This window comes from Cyanistes caeruleus, chromosome 17, assembly GCF_971803275.1.
Source record: "Cyanistes caeruleus chromosome 17, bCyaCae1.hap1.1, whole genome shotgun sequence".
In the NCBI taxonomy this organism is placed as follows: domain Eukaryota; kingdom Metazoa; phylum Chordata; class Aves; order Passeriformes; family Paridae; genus Cyanistes; species Cyanistes caeruleus.
This window is the reverse complement of record NC_141717.1, coordinates 1,644,984-1,661,071: the sequence shown is the minus strand read 5'-3', so window position 1 is coordinate 1,661,071 and position 16,088 is coordinate 1,644,984. Positions and strand designations below refer to the sequence as shown.

At 62.3% G+C, this 16,088-nt stretch overlaps 4 protein-coding genes and 1 non-coding gene across 11 annotated transcripts in view; 2 read left to right on the top strand and 3 right to left on the bottom strand.

Annotated features, from left to right (window-relative positions):
* Nucleotides 1-141: 141 nt before the first annotated feature.
* Nucleotides 142-3,732, top strand: WFIKKN1 (WAP, follistatin/kazal, immunoglobulin, kunitz and netrin domain containing 1). The gene is given in 5 exon segments (XM_086854960.1): nt 142-421; nt 424-596; nt 598-701; nt 808-1,048; nt 1,863-3,732. Coding segments are annotated over 5 exon segments (2,289 nt in total). The 3' UTR covers nt 3,354-3,732.
* A 31-nt stretch (nt 3,733-3,763) lies between these two features.
* On the bottom strand, nt 3,764-6,833 carry METTL26 (methyltransferase like 26). Of its 5 annotated transcripts, none has more exons than XM_086854200.1 (6): nt 6,593-6,832; nt 5,364-5,526; nt 5,210-5,249; nt 4,737-4,818; nt 4,459-4,537; nt 3,764-4,191 (listed from the first exon to the last, which is right to left on the bottom strand). In XM_086854200.1, exons 1-6 carry the CDS (start codon nt 6,787-6,789, stop codon nt 4,144-4,146), a joined length of 609 nt encoding a protein of 202 aa, XP_086710326.1. In that variant the 5' UTR covers nt 6,790-6,832; the 3' UTR covers nt 3,764-4,143. The 5 variants fall into 5 exon arrangements, with proteins under 5 accessions (XP_086710326.1, XP_086710324.1, XP_086710325.1 ...); XM_086854198.1 differs by having other exon boundaries at nt 4,737-4,804; nt 6,593-6,831; XM_086854199.1 differs by having other exon boundaries at nt 4,737-4,804; nt 5,190-5,249; nt 6,593-6,830.
* Nucleotides 6,834-6,895: 62 nt separating this feature from the next.
* TRNAG-CCC (transfer RNA glycine (anticodon CCC)) lies at nt 6,896-6,966 on the bottom strand. Its single transcript has one exon. It is a non-coding gene; the product is annotated as a tRNA-Gly (tRNA).
* Nucleotides 6,967-8,895: 1,929 nt separating this feature from the next.
* MCRIP2 (MAPK regulated corepressor interacting protein 2) lies at nt 8,896-12,522 on the top strand. The gene is made up of 5 exons (XM_086854197.1): nt 8,896-9,122; nt 9,204-9,285; nt 10,828-10,955; nt 11,174-11,275; nt 12,066-12,522. The coding sequence occupies exons 1-5, from the start codon at nt 9,071-9,073 to the stop codon at nt 12,134-12,136; spliced, it is 435 nt and encodes a 144-aa protein (XP_086710323.1). The 5' UTR covers nt 8,896-9,070; the 3' UTR covers nt 12,137-12,522.
* Nucleotides 12,523-13,145: 623 nt separating this feature from the next.
* Nucleotides 13,146-16,088, bottom strand: part of ABCA3 (ATP binding cassette subfamily A member 3) — a 31,568-nt gene continuing 28,625 nt past the window's right edge. For all 3 annotated transcript variants that reach the window (XM_086854186.1, XM_023936433.2, XM_086854187.1), the window contains exon 31: nt 13,146-15,619. In XM_086854186.1, the coding sequence (XP_086710312.1) occupies nt 15,488-15,619 (132 nt within the window). In that variant the 3' untranslated portion in view covers nt 13,146-15,487. The remainder of the gene's footprint in view (nt 15,620-16,088) is intronic.

The following is a 16,088-nucleotide window of genomic DNA, read 5'->3' as shown; positions in this document are numbered from 1 at the left end:
GCTGTAAATCACCGGGGAGGGAGGGCTGGGAGCCCCGGGGGGCTGGGGGAGCCCCTCCGGGGGGCTGGGTGGGCACCCACCCCGCCAGGCGAGACACGGTCCCGTGCCAGCAGCCCGTGGGATGCGGGATGGAAAGCGAGGATGGATCCGTGCCGGTGTCCCGCTCCTTCGCCTGTGGAGCCGGTGGGTGCCCGGAGGTGCGGGGCGAGGGACTCCCGGACCTGGCGGGTCCCGGCCGCCCCCAGCGTGGGCTCCCGGGACCTCCCGGCCCGAGGGGACCGCAGGCTCCGGCTGTTTTCTCATCCTGCAGGAATTCGGCTCCGTGGGCCGGGCGAGATTTTGTGTGCCCCCCCCTCCCCTTCACTCTCCCTCTTTGGAGACTTTCTGCATTCTGCCTTTGATCTCCCCCCGTGTTTGCCCAGGGATCGCCGGGCTCGCCGGGGTTAGAGGCTGAGGTCAGCGCCTTTCCCATTCCAAACACCCAGAAACATCAGTGGGAAGGGAGGGGATTCAGATTACAACCTTCCCGTCCTCCCCTTCCACCCCAGTCGCCCCGCTGGCCGTGCCGGGGATGGACTGAGCCCCCAGAGACCGCGGCCGCTGCCGCCGTGTCCCCCGCGAGCCGAGCGGCGGCGATGGATGGAGGCGGCGGGCGGCGTCGCCGGTGGTCCGGGGGGCTCCGGGTGTGCTGAAGGACAGAGGTTTGGTCCTCTCCTCCTCCTCCTCCTCTTTGTCCCCCCGCCCGCCCGCCCGCCTTCTCCCTCATCCCGTCCGTCCTGAATGTGATTTATCCCGAGCCCTGCCCAGCGAGCCAGGCCCGATGGCTCCGGGTGGGAGCGGCGGGCGCGGGGCCCGGGGGCAGCGTGCGGGTGGGCGCCGGAGGCTCCCGGTGGGCGCCGCGCTGCTCCTGCCCGTGCTGGTGGCGGCGGCCGGGCTGAGCCTGCAGCCGGCCAGGATGCGGCACCTGGGCGTCTGCCCCAACCAGCTGAACCCCAACCTGTGGGTGGACGCCCAGAGCACCTGCGAGCGGGAGTGCCAGGCCGACCAGGTGAGCGAGGGGGCTGCGGGGGCGCTACCGGGGTTTGGGGGGCATCCCCAGGGCCCCGAAGGAGATGCTCTGGGGTGCGGGTCCCGTGCCGGGGTGCCACAGCCGGTTCAGTTGTTTCAGTACAACGGGCTCAGCCCTGCTGCAGCTTTGTCCCCTAAGCCCCTCCTGTCTGCCGGGCTCCCCAGTCCCCCACGGGCAGAGAAACTGCTCGTCGCCCGCTCATGTCACCCCCTCACACCGTGTCCCATGGTCAGAACACCCTCCTCGTGCACCCCCGGGGCGCTGGCTGGGATGAAGGGAGCGGGTGTGCTGGGATACGGACCCCATCAGGCCGAGGACAGAATCCTCTCCCAGCTTTTCCCCGAGGGCCGGAGCCCACCCACGGACCGGGTTGTCCATCGCAGAGAGCCCCGGCTCTGAGCTCCACCAGGCCGGGCAGAGGCAACCCCACCCGGTTAGGGCTGTCTGAACGCAGAGGGGAGACTCCTTCACAATTCATCTGTACGAGTTCTGCCTCCCCTCGGCCAGCAGAAGCTGAGAAGGGCGAGTCGCTCTCCCGTGGAGGAGAAGGGACCGTCTGCACTGCGGCGCACCCCCAAACATGCCGGGGGTGCTGAGGGTGGGCTGGGGCTGGTGCAGCCGTGCCGGGGACGCCTGGCTCTTACCCGGAGCCGAGCGATGCTGAAGGTGCACGGAGCTGCTCGGGGACACCTGCCCACCCCAAAGTCCCGCAGGGGTGGGAACGGCACCCTCGGCCCCAGCGCCGCGGTGATCCCCACGTCCCCCCCGCAATATCTTCTCCCTCCCCTCCCAGGACTGCGAGGACTTTGAGAAATGCTGCACCAACGTGTGTGGGCTGCGGAGCTGCGTGGCCGCGCGTTTTGCCGACGGCAGCCTCCCTTCTCCGGCTCTGGCTCCCGCCGCCTCCTGCGAGAGCTTCGTGTGCGCGCAGCAAGGCTCGGACTGCGACATCTGGGACGGGCAGCCCGTGTGCAAGTGCAAGGACCGCTGCGAGAAGGAGCCCAACTTCACCTGCGCCTCCGACGGCCTCACCTACTACAACAAGTGCTACATGGACGCCGAGGCGTGTCTGCGCGGCACCCGCCTCACCACCGTGCCCTGCAAGCACATCTTCACCTGGCCCGACACCAGCCCCGTGCCGCAGGAGACCACGGCTCGCCCCACGCCGGGAGCCGGCCCCGAGGTGCCGGTGCCCCCCGCCCTCTACAGCAACCCCTTCCACCAGTCCGTGCGGGCCGGAGGCACCGTCAGCTTCCGCTGCGACGTGAGCGGCCGCCCGCAGCCCGACATCACCTGGGAGAAACAGAGCGAGCGGGACGAGAACTTCATCATGCGGCCGGACCAGATGTACGGCAACGTGGTGGTCACCAACATCGGCCAGCTGGTCATCTACAACGCCCGCCACGAGGACGCCGGCATCTACACCTGCACGGCCCGGAACGCCGCCGGGCTGCTCCGCGCCGACTTCCCGCTGTCGGTGGTCAGGCGAGAGCCGGGGGGGACCCCGCGGACCGGCAGCCCCCAGCCCTTCCCCAGCGCCGAGTGCCTGAAGGAGCCGGACCGGCGGCGCTGCGAGGCCACGGAGGTGCGCTGGCATTTTGACGCCAAGCAGGGCTCCTGCCTCACCTTCCGCTACGGCGGCTGCGGGTCCAACAGGAACCACTTCGAGACGTACGAGGAATGCCGAGCCGCCTGCCTGGGCAGCGCCCGCCCCACCTGCCTCCTGCCCATGGTGCAGGGACCCTGCCAGAACTGGGAGCCTCGCTGGGCGTACAACCACCTGCTGAAGCAGTGCCACTCCTTCGTCTACGGCGGCTGCGAGGGCAACACCAACAACTTCGAGAGCAAGGAAACCTGCGAGGACGTGTGCCCCTTCCCCAAGAGCCTGCAGTGCAAGGCCTGCCGCCTGAAGAGCAAGATGGTGCTGAGCCTCTGCCGCAGCGACTTCGCCATCGTGGGGCGGCTCATGGAGATCGTGGAGGACCAGGACTCCGGCATAGCCCGCTTCGCCCTCGAGGACGTCCTCAAGGATGAGAAGATGGGCCTCAAGTTCTTCAACATCAAGTACCTGGAGGTGACCTTGACCGACATGGACTGGAGCTGCCCCTGCCCCAACATGACGGCGGAGGACGGGCCCCTGATCATCATGGGCGAGGTGCACGACGGAATGGCCACGCTGGACCCCAGCAGCTACGTCCGGGCCGCCAACGACAAACGGGTGAAGAAGATCTACGAGCTGATGGAGAAGAAAACCTGCGACCTCCTGAACCGCTTCCAGGACTAGGGGAGAGCCAGGATGTGCCGACAGGGAGAGCTGCAGACACACCACGGAGGGGGCAGCCTGAGGGAGCCCCTGCACCAGTGCCTGTGTCTAGAGGTTACCACTGTCATGTAGTTCCCCCCAAACCCATGCTGAGCCCCAGACCAGCTCCCACCTCCACTGTAATTTATCTGCCGCATGTTCCCCCCACCGTGTGACACCCCCAGCCTGTCCAGGAGCAATAGAGAATTGGGTTGGGTTGCAGAGGGGTGGGAGATCTGCCAGGACCACCCCCACTCATAAAATCTTCTCACCTCACCAAAGCCTCTGGGGCCAGTGCTGGACCTGACCCTTTCATTGGTGCTGGAGGTGGAACTGGGGACACCCCCACACCCCAGTATTTGTGCTGAAAACATCAGGGAGCTGCTGGGGTGTGGAGGGCAAAGTCACAGAGTTTATTGGGGGGGCAGCAGCACAGTCCTGGGGAGGGCGGGAAGGGGGACACCATCAGCACAGCATCCTCCGAGGACATGGAGCAAGGAGTCACCGCCATGCCCAGGGGTGTTGTGTCCCCTCCCCCACACCTGTGCCCCCCCTGGCAGCTGTGCTGGCTCCTGTGCTCCCGGCTGGGGCACCCTCTGCAAAGACAGCCCCAAAGGCACCAGGGGAGATGGACCCCCCCAGCCAAGTCAGCCCCAGCTGGGGTGCGTGGGGCTCCATCCCATCTCTGCTGTCCCCAGCCACGGTGGGACAGTGCCACCCCTGCAGGAGGCATCAGTGGGGACAGCAGCGCCGGGAGGCGCTGTCAGGGCAGTTACAGCTTGCGGAAGATCAGGCTCTTGTTGTTGGCCGGCATGTCCACCTGGAAGCACAGAGCCGGGGCTCGGGGGTGCCCAGCGGCACGGGGAGCACCCCGGGGCCCATCACCTACCATCCTCTCCAGGCACAGCCCAACATCACCTACCATCCTCTCCAGGCACAGCCCAACATCACCTACCATCCTCTCCAGGCACAGCCCAACATCACCTACCATCCTCTCCAGGCACAGCCCAACATCACCTACCATCCTCTCCAGGCACAGCCCAACATCACCTACCATCCTCTCCAGGCACAGCCCAACATCACCTACCATCCTCTCCAGGCACAGCCCGTTGGCCTCGGCCAGCTCTCGCAGCAGCGCCGTGTCCCGCAGCCCCCAGGCGGGGTTGCTGCGGGGAGGGAGGTGTGGGTCACAGCCAGGGACATCCCGCCCCACATCAGCCCCATCTCCCCGCGGGTGGGGGCCGCCCTCCGGCGTGGCTTATCTTGAAGGACCACACCGGGAGGGAGCTTCCTGCAGGAGCAGGGGCGAGACAGAGAGGACAGGATGAGCCCCCAGGAGCCTGAGCCCCCCCAGCCCCCTCCTACCTCTGCCTCAGGCTGCGGTCGAAGTCCACGTTGCTCTGGGGGCTGATCTGCCCGTCCACGGCGTAGGGCTGGTGGGACACAGCTGGGGCTGCAGACATGAGCCACCCCGTGTCCCCCCAGCCCCCCTCCCCGGGCTGCTGTCCCCACCAAGCACAGAAGCCAACGAGAAGAGACACGGCCCCCAAGGAGTCCCCTCAGCCACTCTGAGTCCTGTCACCCTCTGCAGGCCCCCCAGACCCTGCCTTGGATAAGGTGAGGGAGGACAGGATCTCTCTCATCCAAAACTGCCCCCTTCAGGGCTCAGCGTGTGCCCCAAAAGGCAGAGACCCTCCAAAAGCCAACCTGCATTTCCCAGTTCCCTCCCTAAGCCAGAACTGGAGCTGCCCCCCCGGCTCCCCCCCGCCATCCGCTGTGTCCCCCCGCACCCCCGGATGCCCCAGGACAGTGACCCACCCCATAGGTGAAGAGCAAACCTCCGGGCTTCAGCAGCACCCCGGCACCCCTGAACAGGCCCTGGGGAACGAGAGAGGTGGGGCCGGGGTCAGGGGGCCGGGGACACCCCCCGGGAGCCCCCCCGGAGCTCCCCTCGGCCCTGGCAGGGCACAGGGGCTGTCCAGGGCCGCTCACCTCGGTGCACCGCAGCTCTGTGATGTGAATCATGTTGATGCTGACGAGGAGGTCGAGGGTGGCGGGCTGGGTGCCCCCCCAGGTCTCCCAGCCCTTTGACACGTCCAGCAGGATGGGGGGCAGCAGGTTGGGCAGCTGCGTGGCCTCCACATAGGCAGCAATGCTGTGGGCACCAAACCCCACCTGAAGCCGAGCTGGGCCCGCTCCCTGCGCCCCCCAGCACCCTCTGAGGCAGGAACAAAGCCCTGGATGGACGTGGAACAACTCGGATGTGGGTGCAGCCCAGCCTGGGGGCTCTTTGCCCAGCCCTTCCAGCTGGCAGATGGAGAACTGGAAGCACCTGGACAACCACCAGGGCCTAAACTCCTCAATTTTGGAGCACCCTCCCCTTATGGGGCACCCCACTGGCACCACTGCATCAGCACCTCCTGATTTCGGTGTCATTTACACACTTTCTGGCACATTCACCACTCAGGCCTCAGCTTCTGCAGCCTCCCAGCTTGGGGATTATTTTTACCCTGGTGGGAGGTGCTGGGTGGGCAGCACAAAACTCCCCCTGGACAGTGCTGGTTCCAGCACCTCCTCACCAGGCTTATGGTTTTTTCTACGGTGGAAAGCGGGATTTGGGGAGTTTTCTGGGAGAAATAAAGTCCTGAGCTGGGGAGCATGGGTCGTTTGGGAGTTGGATATTGGGGATTTACTGAAAAAAAATATAGTGAGTATTGACTTGGGGAGCCTGAGCTGGGCAAGAGTTGAGTATTGTGGTTTGCCTGGAAAAAATAAAGCAGCAGGACAGAGCCTGGGATGTCCAAGGGGTCTTTGCTGAGAAAAAAATACACATTAAACTCATCTGAGAGCAGGATATTGGGGTTTTCCTGGAAAGAATACAGCACCGAGTGGGGGAGCCTGGGCTTCTGGAGATCTGGCTACTGGGTTTTTCCTGAAAAAAGAAATTAAGTGTGGAGCCTGCTCACAGGCTGTGGAGCCCACTGCTGAGTGGGTCTTTTCTGGGAAAAAATACGCATCCAGCTCATCCAAGAGTAGGATACTGGGATTTTCCTGGAGGAAAAAAAGCAGGAGAGCCCGGACTGCAGGAGATTTGGATACTGGGGTTTTCCCCAAATCCCCAAACGAAATAAAATAAATAAATAATAATAAAAAAATAAATAAAACGGGGAGCAGGGAACCGGGGCCGCGGGTCCGTGGGATGTCACCACCCCGGGACTCACCTGCGCAGAGCCCGGGGGTCGATGTCCGAGGGCTGCCAGAGCGCCTGGGGCAGCGCCCGAGCGAAATGCGCTGCGTGGAGCCCCGAGCCCGCGGCCACCTCCAGCACCCGCAGCGCGCCCCCGCCGCGCCCCGCGCGCTCCCGCAGCACCGCCAGGATCGGGCCCTTGTTCCGCTCCGCCGCCGCCGGCGCCTGCATGGCCGGCCCGGGGAACTCCGGCTCCCGGCACCGCCCCGCGCCGCGGGTGGAGCCTCCCACGGCGGGGAGGGGAAAGAGCGGTAGGAAGGAGAAAAAAAAAGAGATGTGCGCCGCCCGGGAATCGAACCCGGGTCGCAAGAATGGGAATCTTGCATGATACCACTACACCAGCGGCGCGGGCGGGAGCGGCCGTGCCCGGGAGCGGCCCTGCCCCCCGCCCTGGAGCCGCAAAGTGCAAAAACGGGACCCCCAGCCGCCCCTTCCAGCCGCTGATGCAGGTCTGGAGCCATCTGGAGCACAAGGATTCGGGGTTCGGCCCTTCCAAACTCAGGGGTGCGCCAACAGGCACTTAGAAACTCCGGGAAGTTCCCGGGGAAACTGAGGCACAGCCGCCAGAACGTGACACGGTGGCTGACAGCCAGTGGTGACATCCCACGGGTCAGGGTTGCATTTAGGCACAGTAACAGGGTTCGGGGTGCTGCTGGGCTTTTATGGGAGGTGAAACAGAGAAATTAAAAATTAGGAATTAAGCATAAAGAAATGCTTGACCAGAAGAGAGGGAGCTGACAAAAACCTATACTGCTCCCACAAGAGCAAGAGAAGTGTGAGACTGCAGGATAAGATAAAGAGCTAGAATACACAAACAGGATGCAAGGACAAAGGCACCACGGGATAAGGGGATTATTTGGACCCCTAAGCCAGAAGGAACAGTACCAAAGTCCGAAAGGTGGTCAAAGGACTGAAAGGAGCATGTGCGAGAAGACGAGGTGAAAGTTCAGCCAAGGAGAAAATTGCTGACCTCATCCCAGAGACCCCCAGACGACCACCGAACTGACCAAAAATGAGCAGTGCGCAGCTGCAGAGGGGCGTGGAGTCATTTTAATATGAAGCAAAGACAAGGCGGGGTTAGGAAATGAATATGTATAAGGTGAATTGTGCAACCCTAGTTTGTAAAAGATAAAAAGCCAAATCTCAAAAGCGTGCATGCTTTCGGAGGAGCTATCCCCCATGCACCTCAGCGCTGAATAAATTCATACCTGCTCTTGTAACAACTCTGCGAGTTACAGAGTTTTTCTATCCGCATTTCAGAGGTTCCCTCCTGCACCCCTCCCTCCCTGGCCACCACCGTGGCAACGCGGCGGAAAGGCAAAGGTCACCCTCGTGGGGTGGCTCTGCAGCCCCTGGAGCCAGGCTGGAGCCTCCCAGAGACCCCAGAGTGTTTGTCACACCATCTCTCCCCAAAACTCTGGCTGCTGTCGCCAGCCACAGGGGTGCCCGGTGGACACTGCGGGGTGGCCGGGGACCCGCTGCTGGTCATGTCCTGGCTCTGCACCTCCTGCCACGTGGGGACACCTCGGAGGGACCTCCCCGCTCCAAAGGTCACTGTGCTGCCCACTCCGGCTTCCTGCGCTGCTCGTGGGATGTGCACATCAGGACTGTTCACAGCGCTGGCCCCGCTGGGGGTGGCACCTCAGCCCCCGCCTCTGCCCCTCTTCACTGTTCCCTGTCTGGGTCCTTTGTGTCCCGGGAATGACCCCTGGCTGTCCCCTGCGTGTGCCGTGGCTCCAGTGTTCCGTTTCCTGCCGGTCCGGTCCGGGTTTCCCGTGACTGCCGTGTCCCGTGCCCGCCTGTGCCGTCTCGTTCCCACGTGCCTGCCGTGCCCTTTCCCCTACTTGAGCCCCGCACGTTCCAATGTCCCCTGGGTGCATTCTGTCTTGTTCGTGTCCCGTGTCTGTCCCCGCGTCCCACTTGTCCCCTCTGTATCCCACGCAAGTCCCCACGTGCTCCCAGCGCTGGTCTCCGGTGTGTCCCTGCACCCTCGGTGTCCCCATGAACCCCCCGCGTGCACCCCTGACATGTCCCGCGTGTGTGCAGTGCGTGTCCCCACCGTGCCCCATCAGTGTCCGCTGTGTGTCCCCACCCCCCCCGTGTGTGCGTCCCCGGGTCTCACGGGTGTCCCTTGTGTGTCCCCTGCACACCTGCGGGGTCCCGCCCGCCCCCGATGCGCGTCCCCTACGTGTCCCTTACCCAGCGCTCGTGTGTCGCATGTGTCGCGTGTGTCGCATGTGTCGCATGTGTCCCCGCACGCCTCCCGCGTGTCCCCCCGACCCGTTCCGCGGCTGTCCCAGCCCCCACCGCGGGCCCAGCGCTGTTCCTTTAACCAAGCGTGGGGGCGTGTCGGTGCTGGAGGGGCACGGCCCGGCCCGGCCCACTAAAGGCTCCGGCGAGGGGCGCGGGCGGCAGTGCCGGGGGTGGCGGGGCCGGGGCCCGGGCCCGCAGGATGTACACGCTGACTCGCGGCCCCAGCAAGCTCGCCACGCAGCGCCGCACAGGTACCGGGGGGCGCGGGGCCGGGGGCCGGGGGGCTCCGGCCCTCCCTCGCCGCCCCCCCTGACGCCCCGCACGCCCCGCAGGTCCCACGCAGCAGGCGGTGGAGAGCAGCAAAGTGGGCGAGCTGCGAGGGCGGCCGCAGCCCGGCCCGTGGCCCCCCGCCAGGTGAGCCCCGAGCCGCCGTGACCTTGGGGAGGGACCGCGCCGGGGCGGCCGGGCCGTGACCTTGGGAAGGGGAGCGGGGCGGCCGGGCCGCCCGGCGGGACGCGGGAGGGGGAGCCGGGCTCTCCGCTCGGTGCCGCTCGCCCCGGGGGGCTCGGCCGCGGCCGTGGCCGGGCGGAGCTCGGGACACGCGCGGCGCGGGCCGCCCCTCGTCCTTCCCACGGGCCGTCCCCGAAAATCGCGGGGAGAGGAGCGGTGGGGTCTCGCCAGGGGGGCGCGGGGGGTCCCGGTGCGGGGCAGAGCCGAGGTCGGGCTCGTCCAACCCCCCCGCGGACGGCCCCGATTGCACAAAGCGGCGGCGGGGCCGGCGTGACCGCCAGCCTTGGCCGGGCACCCACGGGGGCCGCGGAGCCCACGCGGAGCTGGAGATCCCCTCTGTCCTGAAAGCCGAGGTGACACTTTGTGGGTGAATTCCAGCGTTGAGCGGCAGTGCCTGGAGCTGTTGGCTGGGTGCAGTTGGGTGTTCCGGTGGCTGGGAGATGGCGATGGGACCCCTAAGGAGACCCTTTCCCGGCTGGAGAGCTGGAGTCAAAGCACACCCAGAAAGGGCAGTGGGACCCCGCTGGTTCTGCACCTTCTTTCCAGCTCCAAGAAATGGATGAGCCCCCCCAGTTCCTCTCCTTCCCACGGTCCCTGGAATTTACTGGATGCTTCTGCCACGCTTGCCCTCCTCCTACCTGCCCGGTGCCCCTGGCTGGGAGGGCTTGAGGGTCACTGCCCTCCCCAGACCCTGCCTGCAGATCTGCAGAAGCTGCCTGTTCCCAGTCTCTCCTGCCCTCCAAACTCACTCCTAGGGCCCCTTAGACTTTGTCCCATGAGGAACGTGGCTGTTGCAGAGGTGTCCTGCCATAGAGCTGGGCAGAAAAGTCAAAATGCTGGAGTTTTGCATTGAACATGCTGCCAAGTCTCATCCCAAGCTTTTCCTTTATCTCTGGTGGGTGTTCCTGCATCCAGACAGGGGGTGGTTGATTCTGGGATCCCTCACCAGAAGGGATCCCAGCTCTGAGGAAGTCTGACCTGCTCCCACTTTGCAGAGTGTTACATCCCAGTCCTGGGGCACCCTGGGGACATCCTGGGCCCAGAGCTGTTCCAGTGAACCTGGATGCTTGATCTGCAGAGGATGGCACATCCCCTGTCCAGTACCTAACTGGATTTCACTTCCGTTCCCTGATATTACTGCAATTTTGGTGGCAGATTCTCTATCTTAAGGACCACACTTGGTGCTAGGTTGGAGGATGGGTGGGAGATGGGCAGCTGGTGCTTTTCCCCAGGGAGTTCCCCTACACCGTTCCTGTGTCAGAATCCCCTATCCCTGGGGGCTGGGCCCCTTTCCATCCCAGTCCTTGGGGAGAGGGCTGGGTGGCTGCAGCTGCGGGCGAGTGTGTGCCCTGCAGGGCAACCAGGACACCTGAACCACCCCAGTTCTTGCTGGGGTGGGCAGAGATCCCTGTGCCCTCACCCCCTCTTGCTTCCCTCCCTCCACAGCCCAGCGCCAAAACTCGTCTTCAACAGAGTGAATGGCAAGAGGCCCCCACTGCTGCTGCAGCAGATCTCGGCCCCTGAAGAATGTTACACCCTGGCCCACGAAGAGAACGTCCGTTTTGTCTATGAAGGTGAGGGCAGAGGGGCCCTGGGGCAGCACCCAGGGGAGCTGGAGCAGATGGAGTCCCCTCCCCATCACCTGCACTGTGCTGGGGATGTCAGTGGCAGGCATGGAGTCCCCAGCCTGGGGACTTGCCCTCCTTTGCTCGGCCTTCTGCTCCTGTCCCACAGCCCCCCACGCTGGGAACCCCTGTCCCAAGCCCACCCCGTGCTTGTTCCCCCTCCCCAGCCTGGCAGCAGGTAGAGCAGCAGCTGGACGGCAGCCGGAGCGGGGAGAGCGCCTGCGGCCCCGTGCAGTACGTGGAGAAAACCCCCAACCCCGGACTCAAAGGTGAGAGGGCAGTGGTTGTGGCACTGTGGGGTCATCAGGCTCGGGGTGCAGTGAGTGGCTGTCAGCTCAGCCTGCAGCTGAACAGGGCTGTGGTAGAAGGAGGAGGAGGATTCCAGTGCTGGATGTGCCAGAGGGGCTGGCTGGGTCTGTCCTGCTGGTGCTGAGGTCACTCTGGGGGTGCTGGGGGAGACAGCTGGTCCCAGGCACTGTGGTGGGGATGTCCCTTTGTGTCCCTTGGATGTGCCACTGTGTTGCTGACTCCTCTGGGATTCAGGGCTTCTCCTGCTACCAAGGGGTTCAGCATCATGCTGGAGAGAGAGGAGCTCCCCATGGGGACCTGCTTCTCCTGGGGCCAGCAGGACCAGTTGGGCACGGGGACAACACTTGTCTGGTGGCACCTGGAAGTCAGGGCAGTGACAGCAGCCTGCAGGCTCTCACAGTGGCTGAGAGCTCCCCAAGGAAGAAAATGTCCCTGTAAGCCAGTGTGGCCTTTTGGGGACGTGGCACAGGGGTGGAGGAGAGCTGGGGGTGTCATTAGATTTGGTCTCAGGGAAAGGTTCTTCCCCCAGAGGTGCTGGCACTGCCCAGGCTCCCCAGAGAATGGGCACAGCCCTGAGGCTGCCAGAGCTCCAGGAGTGTTTGGAGAGCGCTCCCAGGGATGGACAGGGTGGGGTTGTTGGGGTGTCTGTGCAGGGCCAGGAGCTGGACTGGATGATCCCTGCGGGTCCCTTCTGGCTCAGGATATTTTGTGCTCCTGCTCCAGCTGCTCCCTTCTCTCCCTCTTTTTCAGACTTTGTTCCCATCGACCTGGAGGAGTGGTGGGCACAGCAATTTCTGGCCAAAATCGAGAACTGCTCATAAAAGGGAAGAAAAGGATGTGTTTGGTTTCTTTATAAGAGAAACGAAGCTGCGAGCACCTGGTCACAGCCCAGAACCGGTGGCGTTTTTGAACCACGTTTTTAAAAAATGCCCGAAGTGGAGTGACCCAGCCCAGTGGGGACCGGACCACAGCCATGCCTGGCCACACGCCCTCCCCGTGCCCGGCAGAGGAGCAGCATGTGGCCCCAGCCAGGATTCCTTAAGTGCCAGTTCTCGGACTGCTGCAGCTCCTGCAGCCTCCAGCTCCCAGGGACACTGCGGTGCCACGCTGGGGACGAGGGGGTGGCTCCCCCCCTGCAGCCGTGGCCACGGGGAGGACAGCGGGGTGCTGCAGCAGGACCGCCAGACAATAAAGCGCTGAAACTGCCCGTGGGGACGTGCTTGTGGGACGGGGAACAGGGGGAAGCAGGGGGTGGCAGCATCAAGCCCTGCACAGGAGATGATTCCAGCTGACTCGTGGCTCAGTGCTGGCTGCCGTGGATTCAAGCTGTTGGAGCTCCTCTTGCAGCTGTATCCTTGCCCCAGTGGTGCCTCACGTCCCGGGGCTCAGCCAGGGGCTGGTGCTGTCTGAGATGTTTGGGATTGGGGGGGGGGTGGGGGGTGCATGGGCATCTGCAGGGGGCTGAGTACCCTGGTTGTGCTCCAGAGCTGGGCTGCAGCATGGAGGTGGGCAAAGCTGCAGGAATGGGAGTGCCAGAGCCAGCTCCCCACTGCCCTGGAGGCCAAAAGGCATTTTGAGCACCAGGCTTGAAGTCTCTTCCTGACCTGTGAGGATAGTTGTGGCTGCCTCAGGTAGAAAGCATGGGGACCCCAACTTGTGCTTCTGCAAAAAAACTCCTCAGCTGATGGGCTTTTCCAAGCCAGACTGTGCCCTTCCAGTTCTGCTTCTGTAGGACACCACTCTACCCCCATGTCCTTCTCCCCAAGCTGAGCTGGAGACCAGCACAGGCTGAATAGAGTCCGATTCCAAAGGAGGCCAGGAAACACCCACTGGAAAAAAAATCATCTTTATTATTCCTATGATGGGGATAACAACCACACAGCAGCCAGGGGGGAGTAGGAGCTGCCCAGGAGCTGTGTTGTTTCTCCCACCTGGGAGGCCAGAGCAGTGCCAGCAACAGCTGCCCCCAGCAGCACCTGCCCACGGAGCACTCCTGGTCCTGCTCCCTGCCCCGGGCTGGCACACCTTGCACTGTGGCTGTGACTGAAATCAGGAGCAGCACCATGCACAGCCTGCAGTGCCTGCCTCACTGACAGGCAGGGTGTTACAGCCCCCCCAGGACAGGGAAATGCTGCTTCCATAACACTTCATTTAGGTGAGGGTGCCCCAGAGTGATGGAGGGCTGGGGCCAAGGGATGTCATCCTTGCCCTGGATTCTCCCAGCAGCTCTACCATGGCATCAGGGGCAGTGTGGGGGCTCCATGTCCCCACCCCAGCACCAAGCCTTGCAGGGGGCATCTGAGCCAACAGGACATGGACTCTTGCTGCTGTGTTCAGGGCACTGCCAGCCCGTGGCAATTTTGCATCTCAGCCCTTGAAACCTCCACATTCCCCCTTTTCCCTATCCCAGGCAAAGCCTGAGGGGTTCTCCTACATTCTGCTGTACTTCCCTTTCCAGAAAACAGTTACTGGGAGTTTCAGCACTTCAGCCACTCTCCCAGAAAAAAGCATCCCCCCTCTTTCTCCCCTCACAGGTAAAGTCACTGGTGCTGGGATTCCCCCCTGCATGGTGCCCTGGCAGTGGCTGGCTCTGCTGCCCACCAGAATGCTCACAGAGTGCAATCCCTCCCTGCCAGCAGCTCCAAAGGGCTCTGAGGTGCCCAGGGAGGCCATTCACCTGCTGGCTGCTAACTAATAAAAACACACATCTTTAAGCTCTGGGGAAATTCTTAGTAACATGATGCACCATCGTTCTGAACAACAACATTAGGCAAAGGGAAGAAATGGAACAGGAAAGAATTAGTCACAAGGGAAAAAATTAAAACCCAACCCAAAAATATAACCCAACCCCTGACAATGCAATCACTGGGAGGGAATCAGCCCCCCTTGCCATAAATATTAATTAGTTATGTGCAATTGTGTGTAGTACTATAGTGCAAATAGCTCTGCATTGATCATGGGGCAGCACCCAAGGGGCTGCCCCAGGTGACACAGGGACTAATTAAGGACAGACAAGAATCAACACAGATTTCCAACAAACAAACAAAAAACCCCCAACTCGGCCACTGGGAAACTCCTAAAAGAAGTTGCCTCCTCCAATTGGACCCAGACAGGGGCAGGACAGGGCCTTTGCTCCCTGCCTGCTGCTGGCACAGCCTGGTGAGGGGCGGAGGGGATGGGCATGAGGATGCAGGACAGATATGGTCTGGCTGGAGCTGTGTGGGGTGTAAGGGGTGAGCTCAGCATGGGCACAGTAAGTGCATCGCTTGCTTTAAACTGGTCCCGTGGTGCACTGCACAGTGTGGGGTGGTGCTGCTGGCAGAACCCCTGCATGGGCACAACACTGAGGCCAGCAGCGTCCCTGGGCACCCCACGACACTTCACACCCATCCCACAGAGCACAGCCAAGACCCTGCAGCACCTCTCACCTGTCCCAGCAGTGTCCCTGGGCACCTCTCGCTGCCTCCAGCTCTGGCTCCCCAGCCATGCCCATCATGTGCTGTTCCTGGGGCTGAGCTCTGGGCATTGCTCCAGCACCATGTCCTACCTCTCACCCAGTGCCAGTTTCTGGCACCACAGAGCTCCCCTTGCACAGCTGGGGCCAGTGCCAGCTCCTCGGGCCAGGCTTGGCAAGCAGGAGAAGTTTTCCCAAGCACTTAAAGGAGACAGAGCCTCCTCTTTCCTATTGCTCCCATGAGCAATCCCAGCTCATCCTGCTGACCCCAGGGACGGTTTGGATCTTGTGACAGCCTCTGGCTAAACCACAAGCAATCACCAAATAACACACGGACATGCGGGTGAGGAGCACAGGCAGCCTCCCGCTGGGTGAGAGCGACAGGCAGGGAAGGGGGGAGCAGAGGGCATCCCCCTCCTCCTCTGCCAGCCCAAGTCCAACACCCCTCTCCACCCATCCAGGCTCCTCCCGGCCTTCTGGGCAGATGTTTTTGCTGGATGGATGGATGGAGGCTGGAGAGTGGCAGTGCCACACACGCACACCCACGCACGCCCAGAGCCGGGGACAGCAGCAGGAGTGTTGCCATCCTCTCACCCCTCCCCGGTGAAAAGTTTTACATTTATACAGTATTTAAGACACGCTGATATATAAATTACTGTCTCTATATATACTATGTATAGGCTGAGGGCCAGTCCGTGACGAAGGGCACCAGAAGGGCTCATTTCCCTCTGTCCTCTGTGTAGTGCTGGAAGCGAGTGAAGCTCATGAAGACCTGCTCCAGGGAGATCTGGCTCACCGAGTAGTCTTCCAAGCGATACTTCTCTTTGGCTTTCTCCAGGGCCCCAAAGACCTGCAAGGGAGGGCAGGGACATGAGGGCAGCGTGACTTGGTGTGGGGGGACACCCAGGACCCCTGGGGGAACCCCAGGCTGTGACAGAGGAACCTCCAGGCTGTGCCAGGGAACACCACGATGTGATGGGGAGCCTCCAGCAGGGAAAGCAGAGAAAGCTTTTATCTCTTGGGAGACCCAGGAAAATTACACCTTCCCTGGCAGGAGAGTGGGGGAAGCCAGGAGTATCTGACACCATTTAAAAATATATGCTATGGATATGATTGCTTTGCACATTTATATGTGATAAATGCATACGTATATACATATATACAATTACATATATATATATATATGTATATCTGTATTTATACATATACACACACATCTGGGTTTGAATCCCTGCCCAAGGTTTCTGCTAACACATTATATATATAAAATACATATATAATATAGAAATAATTATATAGGATACTATATACATGACACA

Coding starts and splice junctions, on each gene's coding strand:
- METTL26 (XM_086854198.1), bottom strand. CDS start 6,789: ATGCAGGCGCCGGCGGCGGCGGAGCGGAACAAGGGCCCGATCCTGGCG. Junction 5,527..6,592: donor GACCCCCGGGCTCTGCGCAG/GTGAGTCCCGGG, acceptor TGGTGCCCACAG/CATTGCTGCCTATGTGGAGG. Junction 4,805..5,209: donor GGTGCTGCTGAAGCCCGGAG/GTTTGCTCTTCA, acceptor GTGTCCCACCAG/CCCTACGCCGTGGACGGGCA.
- MCRIP2 (XM_086854197.1), top strand. CDS start 9,071: ATGTACACGCTGACTCGCGGCCCCAGCAAGCTCGCCACGCAGCGCCGC. Junction 9,123..9,203: donor CGCCACGCAGCGCCGCACAG/GTACCGGGGGGC, acceptor CACGCCCCGCAG/GTCCCACGCAGCAGGCGGTG. Junction 9,286..10,827: donor GGCCCGTGGCCCCCCGCCAG/GTGAGCCCCGAG, acceptor CTCCCTCCACAG/CCCAGCGCCAAAACTCGTCT.